Below are 18,494 nucleotides of genomic sequence, written 5' to 3'. Positions count from 1 at the left end.
CTGATTTCCATTTGTATGGATTACCTTTTTCCAACCCCTCACTTTCAGTCTGTATGTGTCCCTAGATCCGAAGTGGGTCTCTTGTAGACAGCCTGTATATGGGTCTTGTTTTTGTATCCATTCCATCAGTCTGTGTCTTTTGGTTGGAGCATTTAATTCATTTACATTTAAGGTATTTATCGATGTGTATGTTCCTGTTTCCATTTTCTTAATTGTTTTGGATTTGTTTTTGTAGGTCTCTTTTGTTCTCTTGTGATTTGATGACTAACTTTAGTGTTGTGTTTGGATTCCTTTTTTGTGTGTGTGTATCCATTGTAGATTTTTGGTTTGCAGTTACCATGATGTATTGATATAGCAGTCTATATATAAAAAAGATTCTTTTAAGTTGCTCATCTTTTAATTTCAAGTGCATTTCCAGTAGTCTGCATTTGTGCTCTCCTCTTCTCACAATTACTGGTTTTGATGGCATATTTGTGTTCAAATGTTTTCCTACCTTTACTTGATATTGCCTTTACTGGTGAGCTTTTCCATTTAATTTTATTGTTTCTAGTAGTGGCCTTTTCTTTTCTGATTAGCTAAGTTCCTTTAGCATTTGTTGCAAAGCTGGTTTGGTGGTGCTGAATTCTCTTAGCTTTTACTTGTCTGTAAAGCTTTTGATTTCTCCATCAAAACTGAATGAGAGCCTTGCTGTGTAGAGTATTCTTCATTATAGCTTCTTCCCTTGCATCACTTTAATATATTGTGCCTTGTTCTTTTGGTCTGCAGAGTTTCTGCTGAGAAATCAACTGATAACCTTATGGGAGTTCCCTTGTATGTTACTTGTTGGCTTTCCCTTATTGCTTTTAATATTTTCTCTCTGCTTTTACTTTTTGTCAGTGTGATTACTATGTGTGTTGGCATGTTCGTTGTTGGGTCTGTTGCCTGGGACCCTGCATTTCTTGGACTTGGATGACTTTTATTTCCCATGTTATGGAAGTTTTCAGCTATTATTTCTTCAAATATTTTCTTAGGTCCTTTCTCTCTCTCTTCTCATTCTGGGACCCCTATAATGTGAATGTTGGTGCATTCATTGTTTTCCCAAAGGTCTCCTATACTGTCTTCCTTTCTTTTCATTGTTTTTTCTTTATTTTGTTCCATGGCAGTGATTTCCATCATTCTGTCTTCCAGCTCACTTACCTGTTCTTCTGCCTCAGTCACTCTGCTATTGATTCCTTCTAGTGTATTTTTCATTTCAGTTATTGTATTGTTCATCTCTGTTTGTTTTTTAGTTCTTCTAGGTCTTGTTAAACATTTCTCGTATCTTCTCAATCTGTGCCTTCATTCTTTTCCCAAGATCTTGGATCGTCTTCACTGTCATTACTCTGAATTCTTTTTTTTGGTGGATTGTCTATCTCTACTTCACTTAATTGTTCTTCTGGGGTTTTAGCTTATTCCATCATCTGGGACATATTCCCCTGCTGTCTAATTTTGTCTAACTTCTTGTGCTTGCAGTTTCCGTTCTGCAGCCTGCCGGATTGTAGTTCTTCTTGCTTCTGCTGTCTGCCTTCATCTAGTGGATGAGGCTTCTTCTCTCTTGTTGCCAGTACCCCAGGCTGTGAAGACTGACATGGGGCTCAAGACTTTCACTCCTGTAGGAGAACTTCCCTGGTATAATTATTTTCCAGTTCACGTGTTGCCCACCCGGTGGGTGGCCTGCCATCTTGTTGTTGCTTTGTCTTTGGATGTAGGGTATCTTTTTTGGTAGGTTCCAGAGGTTTTTTTTGTTTTTGTTTTTGTCAATGGTTGTTCAGCAGTTAGTTGTGATTTTGGTGTTTTTGTAAGAAGGGGTGAGCCTTCTACTCTGCTGTCTTGCTGGCAAGTCAATCCAAATTTCAATTTCAATCCAGTTTTCTGTACCATTTCCTGGAAATGTATTTAAAAAATTTTTTTCTGCTGTATTGAAAATACATTAGAAGTAGTCCAAATGACTTAGATAATTCCTTTAAGTTTTTGCTTAAATATTTCCAAATGCACACAGAATAAGGTTTTGTTTTTCATTTTCTGAATCTGCAAATTATGCAGTATGGTTCTGTCAAAATAACTGTTATTCTATCTACAAAGTATAAGAGCAGAAATAATTTTTAACGTCTTATGAAAACTTAATTTACCTGTCATATTTTCATTGGGGATTTTAGTTCGTTGAATTAAATGGGAGTGAATATACCACACATGTGATTACAAAAGGATTTTTAATACTGAAATAGACTCTAGTCCTATATTAAAAACAGTTCATTTAAGTACTTATAGTTCTAAAACTGGGGAGAAATGCTTTTGTAAAACAACTCTAGAAAGCTTTTGGAACAGAATATATGTGAGTAAATACCATTCATTTTATTAAATTTGTCTTCTTACTGATCTATATTGTAGAAAGTTAGAAATGTATTTATATGTAAGAAATTCTGTAAAAGCTTGCCATTTTAGTAGACTAAGCATTGAAAGATACCACTTCTATCTTTGTTGCTTGTTATACAATTTGTGGAAAGTTAATAGCTTTAAGATTACTGCTTTGTAAACCATACCACATTTCACTGATTCCAAGTATTATACAGACATTTTATTTATAAATAACAATATATAATTTGAAAACTATTCTTCATTTTAGTAACAGAAATATGTTACATTTTTGTGACTGAAACTCTATTATTGAGGACTTGTGATGTACCAGACTGTGGGCTAGTTGCTGGGAATATAAGTTTGAACAAGACAGATAAGATTTCTGCACTCATCAGACCTAAGAGTTTAGAAAGAAAATCATACATTAAATAAATAACAAAATATTTAATTACAGGTTGATCAGAGTTATAAAGCATAGACTACTACAAAAGTGTATATTAGGAGAATTTATCCTAATTGGTGCTGCTAAGGACATAGAAATTCTGCTCCTGAAGGATGCGTATGAATTAGGTACACCAATGTGGTGGTAAGTTGCGGGGAGGACTTTGCATCAGGACAGGGGAAGGATTGGTGTGGCTAAAGCTACAAAGGGTAGTGCAGATTGTTTAACCTAGTAGTGCATTTTAAAGGCTCACTGGCCATAAAATTTACATTTTAATTAATTCCTTGTAGGTGAGATACATATCACTCATAAGAAATCTGTATATATGTAGGAGGCTCTTGTATAGTCTGGGCAAGAAATGATGATGACTAGGACTCATCTTATTTGATTCCAGAAATATTTAGGAGGTAGAATCTACTGCTTCTTTGCTCCAAGTTAGTTTCTATTCCTACCACTTACATACTTACAAATATTTTTGCTATTTTTTGGTCTGTTTTTCTTCCTCTTTCGCCATTCTCTTTATGCTTGTGGGTTTTCTTTTTTTAACCTTTATTAATACTTTGCTGCTGTTTTAATAGAGATTCTAAAGGGAAAGACTGTAAACTCAAGTAGTCAATCTACCATATTTAACTGAACCCTACCTCCCACTGATTTGAAATGTCACCTTTCGCATATATTAACTCCTATTTAGTTATTCAAGATTTCTCTGTTGCTGTGCCAGTACTGCATCAGTTTAATTTATAGTGTTTTTATACTTAATAGCACAGGCACCTCCTCTACAGTTACGCTTTTTTCCAGACGTATTGGTTGGTTTTACGTATTTTCTCTTTCAAGTAAATTTTAGAAAAACATTACCCCAAAATCCTGTTGGGATTTCTTTTTTTTTTTCTTTCTTTTTTAATTTATATTTATTTTTGCCTGCATTGGGTCTTCATTACTGTGCACAGGCTTTCTCTAGTTGCAGTGAGTGGGGCTACTGTTCATTGCAGCGCCCGGGCTTCTCATTGTGGTGGCCTCTCTTGTTGCAGAGCATGGGCTCTAGGCCCACAGGCTTCAGTAGTTGTGGCTTGCAGGCTCAGTAGTTGTTGCTTGCAGGCTCTAGAGTGCAGGCTCAGTAGTTGTGGCGCACCGGCTTAGTTGCTCTGTGGCATGTGGGTTTTTCCTGGACCAGGGATCGAACCTATGTCCCCTGCATTGGCAGGCAGAATCTGAACCACTGTGCCACCAGGGAAGTCCCCACCCATTTTTTGATTGGGTGTTTTTTGGGTTTTTTTAATATATTGAGCTGCATGAGCTGTTTGTATATTTTGGAGATTAATCCTTTGTCAGTTGCTTCGTTTGCAAATATTTTCTCCCATTCTGAGGGTTGTCTTTTCATCGTGTTTATGGTTTCCTTTGCTGTGCAAAAGCTTTTAAGTTTAATTAGGTCCCTTTTTTTTTTCGTTACTCTAGGAGGTGGGTCAAAAAAGATCTTGCTGTGATTCATGTCATAGAGTGTTCTGGCTATGTTTTCTGCTAAGAGTTTTATAGTGTCTGGTCTCACATTTAGGTCTTTAATCCATTTTGAGTTTATTTTTGTGTATGGTGTTAGGAAGTGTTCTAATTTCATTCTTTTACATGTAGCTGTCCAGTTTTCCCAGCACCACTTATTGAAGAGACTGTCTTTTCTCCATTGTATATCCTTGCCTCCTTTGTCATAGATTAGTTGACCATAGGTGCGTGGGTTTATCTCTGGGCTTTCCATTGATCTGTTCCGTTGATCTATATTTCTGTTTTTGTGCCAGTATCATATTGTCTTGATTACTGTAGTTTTGTAGTATAGTCTGAAGTCAGCGAGTCTGATTCCTCTAGCTCCATTTTTTTCCCTCAAGATTGCTTTGGCTCTTCAGGGTCTTTTGTGTCTCCATACAAATTTTAAGATTTTTTTGTTCTAGTTCTATAAAAAATGCCATTACTAATTTGATAAGGATTGCATTGAATCTGTAGATTGCTTTGGGGAGTATAGTCATTTTCACAATATTGATTCTTTTAATCCAAGAATATGGTATATTTCTCCATTTGTGTCATCTTTGATTTCTTCCATTAGAATCTTATAGGTTTCTGCATGCAGGTCTTTTTCCTCCTTAGTTAGGTTTATTCCTAGGTATTTTATTCTTTTTGTTGCAGTGGTAAATGGGATTGTTTCCTTAACTTCTCTTTCTGATCTTTCATTGTTAGTATATAGGAATGCAAGAGATTTCTGTGTATTAATTTTGTATTCTGTGACTTCACTAAGTTCATTGATTAGCTCTAGTAGTTTTCTGGTGGCATCTTTAGGATTTTCTATGTATAGTATCATGTCATGTGCAAACAGTGATAGTTTTACTTCTTCTTTTCCAATTTGGATTCCTTTGATTTCTTTTTCTTCTGATTGCAATGGCTAAGACTTTCAAAACTGTGTTGTATGATAGTGGTGAGAGTGGGCATCCTTGTCTTGTTCCTGATCTTAGAGGAAATGCTTTCAGTTTTTCACTATTGAGAATAATGTTTGCTGTGGGTTTGTCATACATGAGGCCTAATGTCTTTTTAAAATAGTAGATTTTTGAAAGCCTTTTTAATTTCTTCTATTATGATCTGTTTTAATTTCTACCTCTTCTTCCTAAATTTCAGTAATTGACATTTTCCTAGAAAATCTCTGCTCGACTGGATTTTACAATAACGTTGTTCACTGTGTTTTCTTTTGAATCTTCTTCATGCCTGCAGTTATTTTCTCATTGCATTCCTAAGGTTATTTGTGTCTTCTCTTTTCTTAATCAGACTAGCCAAGTATCAGTCTCTTTTTATTGGACCTTTGAAACAGCCAGCAGGGATTGATTAAATCTATGGGTTTTTTTCTTTTTTCTTCTTGGATTAATTTCTGCTTTCTGTTTTAATTCTTTCTATTTTTGAATTTCCCATTACCTTGTAAATTTTGTTCTTTCATGATCCATAGCATGTTTCTCATACTTTGCCCTTTTCTAGTGGGAAAATTCTTTAGTTTGATCCCTGATATTCCCACCCCCAACCCACCCTATGATTTAATCTTTTTCTTTCTTTTGCTCTTTCTTTTCTTTTGTTTTATTCCCCTGGTAAATAGTAAGTCTGTTTCTTTGGCAGTTAATATTTATTTGTTGAATTTGGTGAGTTGCATTCACGCTTTTAGTATTCATGTGTAGTGATCCTTGATGTGTAGTGATCATATTTGTAATTGAAGGGCCTAGATTAAATATATTAAATTTTCTTCAGTTTAAATAGGAACCCCATTTGTATGTCATTGAATCTGGCTTCTGATTAAAGAGTCCATCCTCCTGTAATTAAGGAGGAGGAGTGAAACTTGTAGGAAACTTACCTTCTGAGTTTTGGGACTTTCCTTTCTTCCTGGAATCTCTTGAGTAAATTGGGACACTTCCCTGCTTCTCTGGCTCCAGCTCAACTTTGCAAGGTTCCCACTACAGAGAGCTTCCTGTTTCATATATTAAGCTTTCACATACAAGAGTTGCCTTGTGGTAATCCGTGTCTGAGTGGTTATTATAGATTTAGTTAATGTTTTTTTAATTAATTTATTTTTTTGGCTACATTGGGTTTTCGCTGCTGCGCACGGGCTTTCTCTAGTTGCAGTGAGTGGGGCTACTTTTTACTGCAGTACGCGGGCTTATTGTTGTGGTGGCTTCTCTTGTTGCAGAGCATGGGCTCTAGGCACACGGGCTTCAGTAGTTGTGGTTTGTGGGCTCAGTAGTTGTGGCTCGCAGGCTCTAGAGTGCAGGCTCAGTAGTTGTGGTACATGGGCTTTGTTGCTCCATGGCATGTGGGATCTTCCTGGACCCAGGCTCGAACCCGTGTCCCCTGCATTGGCAGGCGGATTCTTAAACACTGCGCCCAGGCAAGTCCCAGATTTAGTTTATGTTTTAATATTTTATGACGTTAATTCTCTCTCACTGCTCTTTGTTGTAATTTTCTCATATTTACTTTTTTCAAATGCTTTTAGGATAATTTAGTTAAAAAGAACTGTTGTATTTTTTTTGATAGTTAATGTTATTAGATAACTAATTTATAAGCCAGTGAGTTGGCCTGTGAGGGGCAATTATTTCTTCACCCTGTCCGATAACATCCCAATAAACGAGGGAGATTGGGATTATGCCAGGTGTTCGAACGTTATTAATTTTATTCATGACAGAGTATGGAGTAAAGGTGTTAGGGCAGATCCTTGCATGTCTGGGAAGTTATGCTGATGTTTGACATCCTGGTGTAACCGGAGCACCAGGGTGGGTTGTTCCACACTCACCCACCCCCTCACCTAACCTCCTCACCAGTTCCTGTCTGCTTTTCCCACCTGTCAACTCTGCGACTCCCTAAATCCAAATAGTTTCCATTCAAAAGGGGAAGATATGGAAAATAGCAAGTCCCTTCACCCCAACTCTCACCTTTGGAATTAAATAGCCTGGAACGGGGCAAGTGAACTAAGTGAGGACTTTTTGACAGTAAACATTAAGAATAACATCTGAAATCAACTCCAGAAGAGTGCCACCAGGGGAAAATCAAGTCTTAGCACATGTTCTGAAACTGCCCGTAAGAAAGGGCTAGGGAATGATCCTCTAGGTATGAGCTCTAAGAGCTCTGGACTCAAAGGGGCTTCAGCTAGCCCACTCTGGGCCTGCAGAACCAGATGACCTGTGGGCTGCCTGGCAAGCACACTGCAGTCTGTCTGTCTCTGTCTCCCATGAGGTCCTTCAGTTCCATCGCAGAGTACTCCCCAGTGTGTTATACAGTTGAACCTTGAACAGCAGCACCCACCCTCCACACAGTGGAAAATCCCCTTATGGTGTCTCCCCAGTTCCATGTTGGTAAATTCAGCCAACAGCAGATGATTAGTACTGTAGTACATGTTTACTGACAATAGTCCACACATACGTGGACCTGAGTAGTTCATATCCATGCTGTTCGAGGATCCACTGTAGTTGTCCTTAAAGCTCTTTGGTTTGAGGAAGTGATTGGCATGTTTACTCTTCTGACTGTAGAGGAGGTGTGTCACCTGATGGCTGTTGGGAGACGTCAGGAGACTGGGTTAGGTCTTTGGCTGCTGACGGAGGTGTTGCTGACAGCTCCCACTTTGAACTTTGACCACAGGGCCAGCTCAGTCAGGGCCCCCTGTTAGCACAGGTACTCTCTCTGGACACAGACCCATGTCCCATGGCAGGCTGTCTCAGCCATCCAGCAGGGTATCGGTGAAGGGCTTGCAGACACCCTTGAAAGGATTACTAGTGTTTCGGAAGATCTAGCAGATAGGAGCCGAAAATCTTGCCCATTAAGGAATAGGGATGCCAGCCTTCAGCTCGAAGTGGGTTTTCAGAGGCGTAGATGGTGTCCATAAGTTTCATCCTATGCAGATAGTTGTAGCAATTCTGACTTCCTTGGGTTTCCAGCTGTTGCAGTCTTGGACCATCCTCCACAAGGAGTCAAGGTTTGTACTTGATATCCCAAAGTCTGGACAGTAGAATATCAGTCTCCTGTTTGAAGATTTTGGGGGCATGTGCCCCTCGGGGACATGAGGTCCCCTTTAAGATTTCATTGCAAAGCTCATGATTTACTTCTTCACAAAAATAAATGGCAGTAAAAATACCAGATTCCCGTGACCTTTACCAGCACAACATTCACTCCAGACTGGCCTCCCTAGCCTGTGTAGAGCTGTATCAGTTTACCCCACTGCCCTGCCTCCTCAGCCCAAGTTCCCTGGAGCTCCCCAGCCAGGCCATTTCCTTAGTGGAGGGAAGACCAAGCCAGACTTGGCCTGAAAACATGGTTATATAGGGGGTCTACTGTTTTTATTAAAACTCCATTAAGTATACCAATTAGTTTGGGAATGTTTGGCAACTTAATAATCTGGATTCGCTTTTCAGGACATGGAATATTGACAGACTTACTAGTTTATAATTAAATTTCATATACTAAAGAATCAGTAACAACTTACAGAGGTCTTCAAAATAACCAAGGGTATATTTCACAGTCTCTGCCACTTTTCTTCCCACTTAATTAAGCAGAGATATAAAAATTCAAACGCCACAAGAACCAATATAGAAGATACATTTAAAAAAAAATCTTCAGTACAACTGGAAATTTGAACACCAGCTATATATTTAATGATACTAAGGAATTACTGTTACTTTGTTAGGTGTGCTAACAGTGTTGTTACATTGTTTAAAAAGAGTCCTGATCTTGTAGACATAAACACTGAAATACGACCTCTGGGATTTGCCTCAAAGCTCTGTAGGTTAGAAAGTATATGGGGGTATGAAACAAAATTGGCCGTGAGTTGCTAATTGTTAGAGCTGATAATTGTTGGGTGTGTTATTGTCTCCGTTTGTGTATGTTTGGAATTTTCCGAAATAAAAATAAAGACATACATAGAATGTCAAAGGAAAGAAAAAAGTACTTATGAAAAGTAGAGTTAACTACGTTTATAGCCACAGGGTAAGAATACTTCTACAGATTGTTGATTCTGTTGTTCCCTGCCCAGAGTACACTTTGGACTTCAAGCAAAATTATGAAGTAAACTTTGCTTATATTCTTTATTTTCTAGTGTCTTCTTTCTTCATCTTACCTCAATATCAGTTTTCCTTCTGCTTGTTGTAAATGCACATTTTTCTCCTGTTTACCTCTTTACTTCCAAAATTGTCACTCATTTATACATACTGAGAAGGAGACCTAAAGATGAACCTGTTCCAATTAAAGTGCGAGAGAAAAATACTTGGGAGAGAGTTCAGGGTTAGAAGTCAGGGAATAGTTCTGATATTTGAGCATTTGGAAAAACTGATAGAAATGGGAGAAGTTTGTTGGAACATTTGGGAAAAAACTTGTAGGAGTCCTATATGAAAAGCACTAACTGTTGATTTTATTTTAAAAATTGCCAGTCTGGGGGCTTCCCTGGCTGTCCATTGGTTAAGACTGTGCACTTCCAGTGCAGGGGGTGCAGGTTCAATCCCTGGTCAGGGAGCTAAGATCCCATATGCTGCATGGGGTAGCCAAAACAAATAAAAATAAATAAAAATTGCCAGTGTGGAGATAGGGGGAACTAAAAGCATCACACTAGTACTATTCTAACAAAAATAAATAATATATAAAATGGGTAAATTAAAAAGTAGCAATATTAGCACATTACCCAGAAATACAGCTGTGATTAAAAGAAACAACAAATTCAAAGTAGTTGCTTCTGTAGAATAGGATAAGTTGGGAAGGAGGCTGACGGCATGGAACAGAGAACTGCTGTATTTCATTATAAGCCACTTAGTAATACAATCTGACTTTTGACAGTGTTTTATTTTAATAAAAAATAAAAATATTAAAAACAAACTGCACTATTAGTAGACTTATTCTAAAGAAGCATCAAGGGAAAATAAAATTAATAAAACTAATCTGAATAAAATTAAGGCTATGATACTGAATGAAGTAGGGGTCTGGCTGTACCTTCTTCATATGCATATCCAGTTGTCCCAAATTCATTTTTGAAAAGACTGTTCTTTCTTCCTTTGAATTGTCTTGCCACTCTTGTTGAAAATCTAATGACCGTAAAGTGGATTTATTTATGGACTCTCAGTTATATGTCTTTATGCTAGTACCACACAGTCTTGATTACTGTTGCTTTTTAGTCAGTTTTGAAGTAAGTGTGAGTCTTCCAGCTTTGTTCTTTTTGAAGATTGTTTGGCTATACTGGGTTCATTGCATTTCCCACATGAATTTTTGTATCAGCTTATATAACAGTTTCTACCAGAAAGGGCGAGGGGAGCTGAGATTTTAATAGGGATTGCATTAAACCTGTAGGTCAATTTGAGAAATATTGCCATCTTAACAACAGTAAGTCTTCTATAGAATCCATGAATATGGGTATCTTTTTATTTATTTAAGTCTTCTTTAATTCTTTCAATGATGTTTTATAGTTTCACTGTAAAAATCTTACAGTTCTTTTGTTACATTTATTTCTAATGATTTTTATTGTTTTAATGCTATTGTAAAAGGAATGGTTTTCTTAATTTCATTTTCAGATTGTTCATTGCTAGTGTATAGAAATACAATTCATTTTTGTATTTTGATCTTCTATCTTGCAACCCTACTGAACTCATTTATTTAGTTCTAATAAATCTTTTGTATATATTCCTTAGGATTTTCTATATAGGAGGTCATGTCATCTGCAAAAAGAGATAGTTTTACTTATTCATTTTTCATCTGGATGCCTTTTATTTCTTTTTGTTGCCTAACTGCCATGGCTAGACCCTCCAGTACAGTGTTGAGGAGAAATGGCAAGAGTAGAAATCCTTGCCTTGTTCCTGATCTATGGGAAAGCATCCAGTCTTTCACCATTAAGTATGATGTTAGCTATGGGTTTTTCATAGATGCCCTTGAGGAAATGGAAATTTCCTTCTATTCCTAGTTGAATGTTTTTTTATCATGAAAGGTATTCGATTTTGTCAAATGCTTTCTCTGTGCCTATTGAGATACCATGTGGTTTTGTTTTATTAATACAGTGTATTACACTGATTGATTATCATATGTTGATAAACCACCCTTGCACTCCTGGGATAAATTGTACTTGGTCATTGTGTACAATCCTTTTCATTTGTTGCTGGATTCAGTTTGCTAGTGTTTTATTAAAGATTTTTGCCTCTGTACTTGTAAAAGATATTGGCTGTAGTCTTCTTGTGATGTCTTCGTCTGGATTTAGTATCAGGATCTCACAGAATGGTTGGGAAGCGTTCCTTCCTCTTCTACTTTTTTTTGGAAGACTTTGTGAAGTAATGGTTTTAGTTCTTGAATTCACTGGTGAAGTCATCTGGTTCTGGGCTTCCTGGAAGTTTCTTGATTAATCTTTTTTTTATTGCTCTATTACAATTTTATATTTCTTCTTGAGTAATGTTTTTAAATTTGAAAAATAAAAAACAAGTATAAGGTTCTAAGTATGCCTTATATAGTCTGGTAAACCCCAAATTGCATGTAAAAACCTATCCTCCTGCTAATTCATGGAAAGTGCATTTGAAATTTCTACTATTCAACCATTCAGTTCTTTAAATGTGACTTTTCAAAAGAGTGTTAATTGATAATGTCTTTTTACTTGAATTATTTTATAGTTGTATTTCGTAATAGCTTGGAATTTAAGGTTTGCTTTTTTTTTTTTTTTTTACTATTGCTTTTATCTCAGCAGCAATGCAGCAAGTGTTGGATAACCTTACGGAGCTGCCCTCATCTACAGGAGCAGAAGAAATAGACCTAATTTTCCTCAAGGGGATAATGGAGAATCCTATTGTAAAATCACTTGCTAAGGTATATTGGTTTATTCATAAGATAACTAAATTATTTTTTTAATTGTTTTTACAGAGGTCTTTTCAGATTACTGTTTTAGAACCTGGTTAATATACCTTAGGCTTTGTTAGCAAATAATAACAGTTAACAGCTAATGAGATCTTACTGTACACAGAAGTTAGACCACTTTTGCCTTTTCTATGCTGACTTTAAAGTTTTAGGGAAATAATAACTGAACAGTCATATTATAACGGAGGTCTGTGGAAAAAATTCTCATCGTGTCTCCGTTTTCAACAACAAGGTACTGACTTTCTTCTTTTACATTGGACCATGTACCTGTTTTTTCATTTCAGTTCTTGACTTCCTATATATAGTACTTTTTGAAATCTTGTTTTTTCTTGGTAACCCTGACATTTTGAGTCTGTTTCCATAATCAACTCTTTAGTAATCTTTTTAACTCATCCATAAATATACTTTCACAACCATTTTTTGGCCCAGTTTATTTCAATTATACTATTTCCCCGTAATAATTTTTGTAAATGTCACTAAAGCATAGTGTATTAACTATTTCACAACCGTGCTCTTCCATTCTTCAGATGATTCTTGCTTTCAAGAACCTGTGCCATATACCCTCTCTGACTTTTTCTTTTCTTCCCTTTTATTTCTCTTACAAGACTCAATATAGTTCCCTTTGCTATACAGTAGGACCTTATCGTTTATGTCTCTGACCTTTTCTTCATGTAACCATCTTGTCATTCCTAAAATGTTGATTTCACCCTCTCCTGTGATCATTTTTTAGCCATAGTCTCTTACTTGTCTTCTTCTAAGAGTTCTGAAAAATCATACTTTTTACAAAGTGTTCTATTAGTAGGAGTGAGTTAATGATGCAGATTCTTCATTTTATTCATCAGTGTAATCATTCTAAGGTCATATGACATAAAAGCTTTGGTTTCTAAGTAGAAACTTATCCACTTGCAGATCACCCAACTAGAATTTTTATTTTAGTCATTTTTGATTGTAGTCTTTCAAAATTTTGTTAGATATTCCTTTAATAATAATATATAGGATATGATTTTCCTTCAGGTACAAGCTTCTTGTCACAAATATCAGTCACTATACTGTGTTGAGATAAAGTAATAGTTTCAGGGTCTGTTGAAATAAGTAAGGGCTGTTTAACCCTGTTAATTAAATTGCTCGCCCTGAGCTCTTATTGCTACTTTAAAAGTAGTGTTTACTTCTCCCTTTATGTCATACTTACTGTTGGTTGTCAGTTTTTATTGCCAGTGTATCTATTACACCCCATCCCCATGTTTATTTAATTTACAGCTTTTAGATGTAGATTTCAAAACTAGATAATATTATGTAAGGCATCTTACAATGTGCTTATTGTTTATAAGGGTTTTTAAAATATACTGTTTCATCTTTGCAACAACTTTATGAATTGAAAACTAAGTTTTAAAAATAGAAAAATTATTTGCCTAGGGTCACTTAGCTAGTAAATGACAAAAATATTTAGGCCAGATCTTGCTTCTTCAAATTCTGTGCTCTTTCTACCACAGCACAAGCTGTGTTTGTGTGTCTGTGTGTGTGTGTGTGTATTCTTAAGAATTTCTGTGCATAAAAAATGATTCACTTTTGTGTCACTGATATTGGCCTTTCAGAAGATTATCTTGTTCACTGTTCTTAACAAGTGAAATGGCTGGATGACTTTTGAGCAGCTGAAGTGCTACTGTAATCTTTTGATGATAAAATTGAAATTAGGAAGAGAATGACCCAGTAGTATCCAACATTCAAGCAGCTTCTCAAAAAATAAAAGCAATAATAGTTGGGTATTCCTTAAATTGAAGGCACAGAAATCCCAGGAGGAAGGGAGGACCTTCTTCCAGGAAAGAGATAATAAGTCACAGCAGGCCAACACTCCCAGCACAAGTAGGGAGAAAAATGGATAAAATTGCTGAGGAGACAGTGAGCCAAACACTGCTAGACCTGTGGAAAGGCAGGAGCATGTGACTAATAATCATGAAAAAAACAACAGAAGCAGTCTCATAGATGACCCTTTTATTAAAGTTTATAGACAAAGATTTTTAAATAACATTTTTTTTAAGTGATACCTTGTTTTTGGAGGCTTGAAAAAATATTTTATTTATTTATTTGGCTGCACTGGGTCTTAGTTGCTGTGTGTGGGATCTTTAGTTGTGGCATGTGAACTCTTAGTTGCAGCTTGTGGAATCTAGTTCCCTGACCAGGGATCAAACCCCCGGCCCCCTGCATTGGGAACTTGGAGTCTTAGCCACTGGACCACCAGGGAAGTCCCTAAATAGCATATTTTTAATAGAAGAAAAAAGTGGGAAAAAATGAAGACATTTAAAATATTACTAGAAAATAAGAATTAAAAACAAATGGTTATTCAGGGACTCAAAAATACAATATCTGGTTAAGAGCTCATTTGATGGGTTTAATATTGGGTTGGCAAAAAAGTTCATTCGGTTTTAAGTAAAAATAAAAGACACATTTTTCATCTTCACCAGGAATTTTATTGAAAACATATTTGTTAACCGAATGAACTTTTTGGCCAAGCCAGTAGAAGACTAAACACAGCAGAAAAGAAGATTAGTGAATTTGAAGACAGGTCAACAGAAAATATCTAAACCGAAATTCATAGAAAAGTATGTCTGGAAAAGACAATATGTGAGGCATTCTCAAAAAGATCAAATACACATGTAATTAATATCCCGGAAAGAGGGAGAGGGGGAATGGGACAGAAGAAATAGTTCAAGACACAATGGCTGAGAATTTTCAAACCTAATGAACAACAACATCAACTGATAGATTCAAGAAGACAAGTGAACCCCCTGTCAGGGAAAATACAAAGCAAAACATTCCTCAGAATATCACAAACTCCTGAAAATCAAAGATAAAGTGAAATTTTGTAAAGCAACTGGAGAAGAAAGACATATTAAGGAGAAACACTAATACTAATGGTTAGCAATAAAACAGGAACTATGGAAGGCATAACAGAGTGGATTGAGATCCTTAAAGTGCTCAAAGAAAAACACTGCCAACCTCAAATTCTCTTTTCAGGGCTTCCCTGGTGGCTCAGTGGTTGAGAGTCTGCCTGCCGATGCAGGGGACACGGCTTCATGCCCCGGTCCAGGAAGATCCCACATGCCGCAGAGTGGCTGGGCCCGTGAGCCATGGCCGCTGAGCCTGCACGTCCGGAGCCTGTGCTCCACAACAGGAGAGGCCACAACAGTGAGAGGCCCGCGTACTGCAAAAAAAAAAAAAAAAAAAATTCAGCAAAAGCAACTTTCAGAAATTAAAGCAAAATGAGGATTTTCTTTTCAGACAAACAAAATCTGAGAAAAATTGTCTCTATTTACTCAACAGTAACTGCAAAAGGAAGTTCTTCAGGCAGAAAGAATGACAAAATAAAGGGAACATTAGTGGGTAAATATAAAATAATACTGATTTTTAAGATGAAATAATAGTAGTGTCTTGTGGCATTTACAGCATGTGTATAAATGAAATATGTGCAGATGATAGCCCAAAAGGAAGGACTTAGTGATTCATACAATTGTAAGATACTCTCATTATTCAGGAAGTGGTAAAAGTAATGTCTTAAGGTTGTATAAAAAGTCAGGGATGCGGGGCTTCCCTGGTGGCGCAGTGGTTAAGAATCCACCTACCAATGCAGGGGACATGGGTTTGAGCCCTGGTCTGGGAAGATCCCGCATGCCACAGAGCAACTAAGCCCACGCACCACAACTACTGAGCCTGTGTGCCACAACTACTGAAGCCCATGCACCTGCAGCCTGTGCTCTGCAGCGAGAAGCTGCCACAATGGGAAGCCTGCGCACTGCAACCAGGATTAGCCCCCGCTCGCTGCAACGAGAGAAAGCCCACGTGCAGCAACGAAGACCCAACACAGCCAAAAATAAAATAAATTAAAAAAAAAAAGTCAGGGATGCATATTGAGATCTCTAGGGTAGCCACCAAAAGTAAAATTATAAGAATTGAATAAATTCCACCCAAGCTGTAAGGGAGAGAAAATAGACTTGAATTTACCCTCACTCCAGAAACTAGAAAAGTTAGCACAAAGGTGTAGGAGGGTGACCATCTTCAGACATGGGACAACAGGCAGCACAGGATTGTGATGCCTGAAAGGAAAGAAAGGAGGTGAGCATTATGAAACTGTCTGAGGGTAGTTTCCATGCTGCAGTGCAGAAAGAAGCACAAACAGCCCAGCAGTCTTAGTAGAGCTTGGCATTTGGGGAGGTGGAGGTGACTGGCATTTGTGTAGCAGAGTATCAGGGAAGAGGAAGCTAAAGAGATTTTCTTAGGGGTGCCCTCAAATCTCTGGCTGAGTGCTGATTGTGCATATGTGAAGCTCAGCTCTAGAGTCCAAGGAAAGACCCACTGGAAAGCACAGTAGGCCAGACAATTTCCAGGGCTCAGAAGGGATGGGGAGTAGCTTAGTTGGCATTCCCACCACCCTGAGTGGAAAGTCCTCATAACATGCGGGACATTGGGCAGAGCTCACACTCAGTTTGTTATAACAGACCTAGGAAACTAGTGCAGATTACAGCAAAATCAAACTAAGAGTTATTCCCCAAATCCATAAATATATGGAATATATATAAATATATGGAATATATTCCATAAATATATGGAAATTAAACAGCATACTTTGAAACAGCCATGGGTCAAAGGAGAAATCACAAAGAAACATAAAAAATATTTTGAATTGAATGAAATGAAAATACATGTCAGAACTTGTGGGGTGCAGCAAAGCAGCACTTAGAGGGAAATGCCTATATTAGAAAAGAACAATATTTAAATCAATGATCATGTGTACACCTTGAGCAAATAGAAAAAGAACAAATTAAACTCAAAATAAGCAGAAAGTAGTAAATTATAAAGTTGAGTAAATATAAAGAAGACAAATAGAAAAAAATCAATATAACTCTTAGTATATTAATACAATTGGTAAGCCTCTAGCTAGACACAAATTATCAGTATCAGAAATGAAGGAGAAGACGTTGCTACAAATCCAACAGACATTGCAAGGATAATAAGAAATAATGTGAAGAACTTTATGGCAATAAATATGGTAACTAGATGAAGCTAATTTCTTGACAGATGCAAATGACTAAAACCTAGATAAGAGTAGATAACCTGACTAGCACTATATCTGTTTTTTATAATTGAATATTTGCAGTTTAAAACTTGAAGCTCCACGGGCTTCCCTGGTGGCGCAGTGGTTAAGAATCTGCCTGCCAATACAGGGGACGTGGGTTCGAGCCCTGGTCTGGGAAGATCCCACATGCCGCGGAGCAACTAGGCCCATGAGCCACAACTACGGAGCCTGCGCCTCTGGAGCTTGTGCTCCGCAACAAGAGAGGCCGCAACAGTGAGAGGCCTGCACACCGCGATGAAGAGTGGCCCCTGCTCCCCGCAACTAGAGAAAGCCCTCGCACGGCAACGAAGACCCAACACAGCCAAAAATAAATAAATTAATTAATTAAAAAAAAAAAAAAACCTGAAGCTCCAGCCTAGATGGCCTCAAAAGAAAATTCTATCAAACATTTAAGGAAGAAATAATACCAATTTTACATGATTTCTTCTAGAAAAAAGAAAGAGAAGGGAACATTTCCAATTTTGTTTTACTAGTCTTGGTGTTACCCTGATAACAAAACCAGCTAAAAACAGTTCAGTTAAAGAGAACTACAGGATAGTATCCCTCATGAACATAGACTTCAAGTTCTTAAGAAAATATTAGCAAATCAAATCTTGCAACATACAAAAAGGATAATACCTCATTACCAAGTGAGTTTTGTCTTAAATATACAAGCTTCTTAATATTTGAAAACCAATAAATCTTTGTCACCATTTTAATGACATGATAAGCAAAATCATTTGATGATGTTCATAGTTGTGGGAAAAGCATTTTACAAATGAATATCCATTCCTGCTAAAAACTCAGCAAACTAAGAATAGAAGAAAATTGCCTCAACCTAATGAAGGGCATCTATAAAAACCCTACAGTTAACATTGTAATTCATGGTGGAAGATAATGCTTTCTAAGATCACTTCTGTTCAACTGTTATCACTTCTTTTCGACTTTGTACTGGGAGTCTTTGCTATAGCAAAAAGGCGAGGAAAAAAAAAGGCATACAGATTGAAGAGGAAATAATTAACTGTCTTTATTCAAGGATGACATTATCATCTATGCCAAAAATCCTAAGAATCTACCAGAAGGAAGAAAAAAAAACCCTCTAGAGCTAATTAGTGAGTTTAGCAAGGACACAAGATAAAAGATTAATCTATGTAAATCCGTTGTATTTTTATATACTAGCAATGAACAATTGGAAATTGT

General features: G+C 37.0%; 1 protein-coding gene across 2 annotated transcripts in view; it reads left to right on the top strand.

Annotated features, from left to right (window-relative positions):
- The window catches only part of PALS2 (protein associated with LIN7 2, MAGUK p55 family member), a 108,902-nt gene that overhangs the window by 41,444 nt on the left and 48,964 nt on the right, over nt 1-18,494 (top strand). For both annotated transcript variants that reach the window (XM_082661519.1, XM_082661518.1), the window contains exon 2: nt 12,021-12,139. In XM_082661519.1, the coding sequence (XP_082517645.1) occupies nt 12,023-12,139 (117 nt within the window). In that variant the 5' untranslated portion in view covers nt 12,021-12,022. The remainder of the gene's footprint in view (nt 1-12,020; nt 12,140-18,494) is intronic.

The sequence above is a fragment of the Grampus griseus genome (assembly GCF_964374135.1).
Source record: "Grampus griseus genome assembly, chromosome: 9".
NCBI lineage: Eukaryota > Metazoa > Chordata > Mammalia > Artiodactyla > Delphinidae > Grampus > Grampus griseus.
The sequence above is the reverse complement of the archived record's forward strand: the minus strand, read 5'-3'. Positions and strand labels throughout refer to the sequence as shown.